General features: G+C 62.0%; 1 protein-coding gene across 1 annotated transcript in view; it reads right to left on the reverse strand.

Annotated features, from left to right (window-relative positions):
• Positions 1 to 5027, reverse strand: part of USP43 (ubiquitin specific peptidase 43) — a 17997-nt gene that overhangs the window by 2872 nt on the left and 10098 nt on the right. Inside the window, exons 5-12 of the mRNA XM_057378881.1 lie at positions 3181 to 3273; positions 2849 to 2984; positions 2652 to 2775; positions 1878 to 2040; positions 1660 to 1771; positions 635 to 738; positions 183 to 260; positions 1 to 108 (exon numbers count right to left, since the gene is read on the reverse strand). The exon at positions 1 to 108 is cut by the window's left edge and continues 5 nt beyond it. Of these exons, the coding sequence (XP_057234864.1) occupies positions 1 to 108; positions 183 to 260; positions 635 to 738; positions 1660 to 1771; positions 1878 to 2040; positions 2652 to 2775; positions 2849 to 2984; positions 3181 to 3273 (918 nt within the window). The remainder of the gene's footprint in view (positions 109 to 182; positions 261 to 634; positions 739 to 1659; positions 1772 to 1877; positions 2041 to 2651; positions 2776 to 2848; positions 2985 to 3180; positions 3274 to 5027) is intronic.

The raw sequence follows: 5027 nt of genomic DNA on the forward strand, positions 1-5027 counted from the left end.
TGGAAGCATTCATCCAGGGTACAGCTGTGCTGCTGCCCGTGCACCTGCTGCTGCCGCCGCACGCTCTCCGCRTCCTGCACCGCCTCCTCCTGGATGCTGCCGAACAGCCTGGGGGGCCGTGTCACCGGGGAGGGTGGCCCGAGTGCCAAGGTGTCCCCCCAGCCCGGGCGCAGGGGACTCACCGCTCTTTGGTGCTCATGTCCCATTCTGCCGTCAGCTTCACRTGCGGAGGGCCCCCGGCCCCACTCAGCTGCAGGGCCCTGAGRGGACGACAGGGTGAGATGTCCCCAAAGCCCCCTGTTCTTGTGCAGACACCTCTTTGCAGGCAGGGACAGCCACCGCCTCCCCATMCAGCACCCACAGTGGGGACGCTGGRYKGGGAACCCAGTGCTGGGGGTGCAGGGTGACCATCACTGTGGCCACCCATGGTGTCACCACTGGCCACCCATGGTGACATTGGCCAGCCAAGGAGACACCTTTGGCCACCATGACACCCATGTGTGACAACACAGCCAAGCACAGGGACACCACGGCCACCCACAGGGACACTGTGCCCACTCATGGTGATGCCACTGGCCTCCCCCAGGGCTTGAGGGGACATCCTGGGGACAGTCCTGTTCCTGCAGCTCCTTACCTGTCGATGGCAGGRTGGCAGAGAGGACGGGGATCCTGAGGGGACAGGTAGGTGCAGGGGGCCGAGCCCCCGGCCAGGCGGATCCGGAAAAGGGCTCCCGGGCCCTGCAAGGGGTGAGGAGACAGCGGGGCTGTGGGGGGACAGTGGGGCCGTGGGGGGACAGTGGGGTCGTGGGGCAACAGTGAGGCTGTGGGGGGACAGGAACCCCCTGCCCTGAGCAGCACCTGGGCAAGCCAGGCTTTGGGACATGGGGCAAAAAGAGCCCCCAAAACCCGATTGCTTTGGTCCCCGTGGCTGGGTTGGCAGGGGACACCTGTGGGGACAGGTATGTGGGGCAGGGTGTGACCCGTCCCTATGGCTGTGGGGTGGCTGGGGGGCCAAGGGGCCTGGGGACAGCAGCGCCCATGGGATGGTGGCACCTGGGGGCTGAGGAGGGCAGCTGGGCTGAGGTGGCTCTGCTGTGGGGGCTGAGGTGGCACTGGGGCCACCCTTGGGGGTGCTGCAGCCACACGTGGTGACACCACTGGCCACTGGTAGTGACCACAAGACAATCCCCAGGGGGTACCACAGCAACCCACACGGACAGCAGGGCCACCCACAGTGACCACCAGCCACCAGTGTCCATGGCACAGCCACTCCCAGGGCCACCACAGACAACCACAGTGACACCCCCTGGTGTCCCTGCAGCYGAGCACAGCTCTACCATGGTCACCCTTAGTGTCACCTCTGCCCATGAGGATGCTGCCACAGCCACGCACAGCTGCACCATGACCACCCATGGCCACCCAAATCTCCATCATGGAGAGCCCATGGAGAGCCCATGGCCACCCAAATCTCCATCATGGCCTCCCATGGAGAGCCCATGGCCACCCAAATCTCCATCATGGCCATCCGCAACTCCACTATGGCCAACCATGGGGAGCCCACGGCCCCCCACATCTGCAGTCTCACCATGACCATGGTGTCAGCCGATGCCAGCAGCTGCGTGTACCCCGGGAGGGGACAGGGCTGTCCCCTGGGCTCACCTGTGCCCGCACCTCTCCCTGCAGAACCCCCTTCAGCTGGGCCAGGATGCTCTGCTGCAGCTGCTCCCAGGAGACGCCGCGCTCCTCCCGCAGCACCAGYGGCGGCCCAAACCTGGGGACAGGCAGTGGAGACACACAGCTGGGTGTCACACGAGCAGTGAGCAGGGCAGGGTGGGTGACAGGCTGGTGACAGGCCGGTGACAGGCCGGTGACAGTACCTAGTGAGCTGTGGCCCTGTGCCCGCCGTGTTGCAGAGCAGCAGCAGGATGCGGCCGCCGGGCGCGCGGTGCAGGCAGTCGGAGGAGCGGGCAGTGCTGGGCAGCAGGCGTGGCCCCTCCGGCCGCGGTGCTGCGGGGGATGTGGGGAGGCTGCGGGGACACCCTGTGGGGCGGGAAACAGGGGGCTCTCGTTAGAGCGGGATTAATTACTGCCACAGCCCCGCCCACTGCCACACTTCCACCAATCACAGCACAGCACGCCTGCTCCCACCAATCACAGCCAAAGGATCCATTTCTCACCACTCCCAGCACACTCTGCATCCCCCAATCCCAGTGCAGTGCAGCTGCCTCTGACCAATCCCAATAAGGGATCCACTGCCTCCCACCAATCACAGAGTGGGATCCACTACCCCACCAATCCCAGTGAGGGATCCACTACTCCACCAATCCCAGACCAGGAACCACTGCCTCCCACCAATCCCAGTGAGGGAATCACTGCCTCCCACCAATCCCAGAGAGGGATCCACTACCCCACCAATCCCAGTGAGGGATCCACTACTCCACCGATCCCAGACCAGGAACCACGGCCCCACCAATCCCAGTGAGGGATTCAGTGCCCCACCAATCACAGCATGGGATTCACTGCCTCCCGCCAATCCCAGGGCCATTCCTGTTCCACGGCTCAGCACCAATCCCAGCACTGCCCAGGTGCTCCCAGCCAATCAGTGTGGGGCAGGCTGGCAGCCACAGCCAATCAGGGTGCAGGGGTGGTACCTGCACGGCGGGCGGGGGGAGGCTGGAAGGCATAGACCGGAGCCCCCTCCCCGGCCGCCCCCAGCGCCTCCGGGTCCGACAGCGAGCGCAGAAAGCCCCGCGGGGACACCTCAGCCAGGATCACCTGTGGGACATTCCCGGCACCCTCAGCATCCTGAGGGCGGGCCCCATTTCCCCACCTGCCATGTCCCCRTTACCTGCTCCGGGGGGATGCAGCCCTCCCGCGCCACCATCTCCCGCAGGTCGGCCACGGTGCCCAGCAGCGGCACGGCCAGGCCTATCCGCACGAAGCGCCAACGCTCGCACTGCAGCACTAGCGTGACATTCAGAGCCCTGGGGACACCACGGGGACACGCCTCAGTCACTGCATCCATGTGCTGGCACAGCAGCTCCAGGATGGAGCAAACGCCCAATGGACACAGCTCCTGCCCCCAGTGCTGYGCCACCTCTACGTTCATTATTTACCCCAAATATGCAAATTGCTCTGGCTGGGGCTGCCATCCTGCCGGGGGATGGATGTGGGGCTCACCTCGTCTGGCGCAGCGGGATGGGCAGGGAGATGCACAGGAAGGGGTCAAAGGTGTTGCTCTGCTTCAGGCAGTGAGGGCACGTCAGGGAGGACCTGGGAAATAGGGATGGGGAATGTAATGGGAATAGGCACAGCCCCTCAGAGTCCCCACCCTGGAGCTGCAGTGCTCTGTGACCGGTGCTGCATCCTGGGTACAACATCCCAGGTACCACATCCCAAATACATCATCCTGGGTACAACATCCCAAATCCATCACCCCGGGTACCACATCCCAAATCCATCATCCCAGGTACCACATCCCAAATCCATCATCCCAGATATCACATCCCAAATCCAGCATCCCAGGTACCACATCCCAAATCCATCATCCCAGATATCACATCCCAAATCCAGCATCCCAGGTACCACATCCCAAATCCATCACCCTGGGTACCACATCCCAAATCCATCATCCCGGGTACCACATCCCAAATCCATCATCCCAGGTATCACATCCCAAATCCAGCATCCCAGGTACCACATCCCAAATCCATCATCCCGGGTACCGCATCCCAAATCCATCACCCTGGGTACCACATCCCAAATCCATCATCCCAGATATCACATCCCAAATCCAGCATCCCAGGTACCACATCCCAAATCCATCATCCCGGGTACCACATCCCAAATCCAGCACTCCAGGTGACACACCCTGGGTACCGCACTCTGGGTACCACATCCCACAGGGCTCGGCTGGCCCCAGCATCCCACTGGATTTGCATGCCCTCCTGGCAGAGTGAGGGCCCCCAGACTGTTCCTGCCTATTCCTGTCTGCCCCTGCCCAGTCCTGCCCTTTCCTGCCTGCCCAACCCAAGGCTCTGCTCACTCTGAACCCACACAGGGGCTCCCACATTGCCAGAGAAGCCAAAGTGAGACCCAAGGATCTGGGAGTGTCCCAATGTCATCCATAACTGTGGCCTCCAAACCCTCCCAAACCCTGCTCCTCCTTGCYAGGGCGAGCAGAGCCTGAGGTGGCTCCAGGAGGCTCTGCAGTAACCCCAGCCCGCCTGGGTGGGGTTGAGCAGGGGCAACACGCTGGGGTGCTGGGAGGGAGTAGGACCCCCTGGAGCAGCAGGGCTGTGGCTGGGCTGTGGGAGGAGCAGAGATGGACAGCAGGAGGACATCTGCCTGTGACTGACCCCAGCGTGGTCCCTGGGGAGGTACTGCTGCTCCCTGCCCACCCTGGCACCCACAGCCACCTGCTGCTGACTCTTCTTAATTCCAGTGGGTTTTAATTTCTTAATTCCTCCTGCCTTTTTATTCAACAAAAAGGGAAAAAAATAAGTTAAAAATCAAAATGAAATCCTGAGTCCTCATTATTTGTCACCTTGAAGAGCCACTGAGCTCCCCAGGAGCCATACAAATTAATAAATCCTTTAGCACACAGAAGGCTCCGGCACGTGGGAGGGGGATAATTAAAGTGTCTTTTTCATAAATAGGGCGAGGGATTAATTGAGAGAGGAGGAAGGGCTTGTGATGCCAGATGTGTCCCCCCCTGCCTGCAATGCCATGGCCTAGGGACAGGGTGGCCTGAGCATCCCACGGTCCCAGCCAGATGAACGTGTGGGGTGTCCCATAGAGGGGCACCCTCGTGCTGGGCTGCTGGGACAGTCCTGAGTCCTGTGACAGAACCACAGCGGGGTTTGGGTTGTGAGGGACCTTCAAAGAGCACCCTGACCAGCCCCCTGCCATGGGCACGGACACTGCCACTGGACCAGGTTGCTCCAAGCCCTGTCCCACCTTTCAGGTGCTTGTAGGGGAAGGATCTCCCATGCCTGGGGAAAATGGGATGGGTAGGTGGATGGATG

The sequence above is a fragment of the Malurus melanocephalus genome, unplaced genomic scaffold (genome assembly GCF_030028575.1).
Source record: "Malurus melanocephalus ecotype Western Australia unplaced genomic scaffold, MMel_1.1 scaffold_378, whole genome shotgun sequence".
Classification (NCBI taxonomy): Eukaryota; Metazoa; Chordata; class Aves; order Passeriformes; family Maluridae; genus Malurus; species Malurus melanocephalus.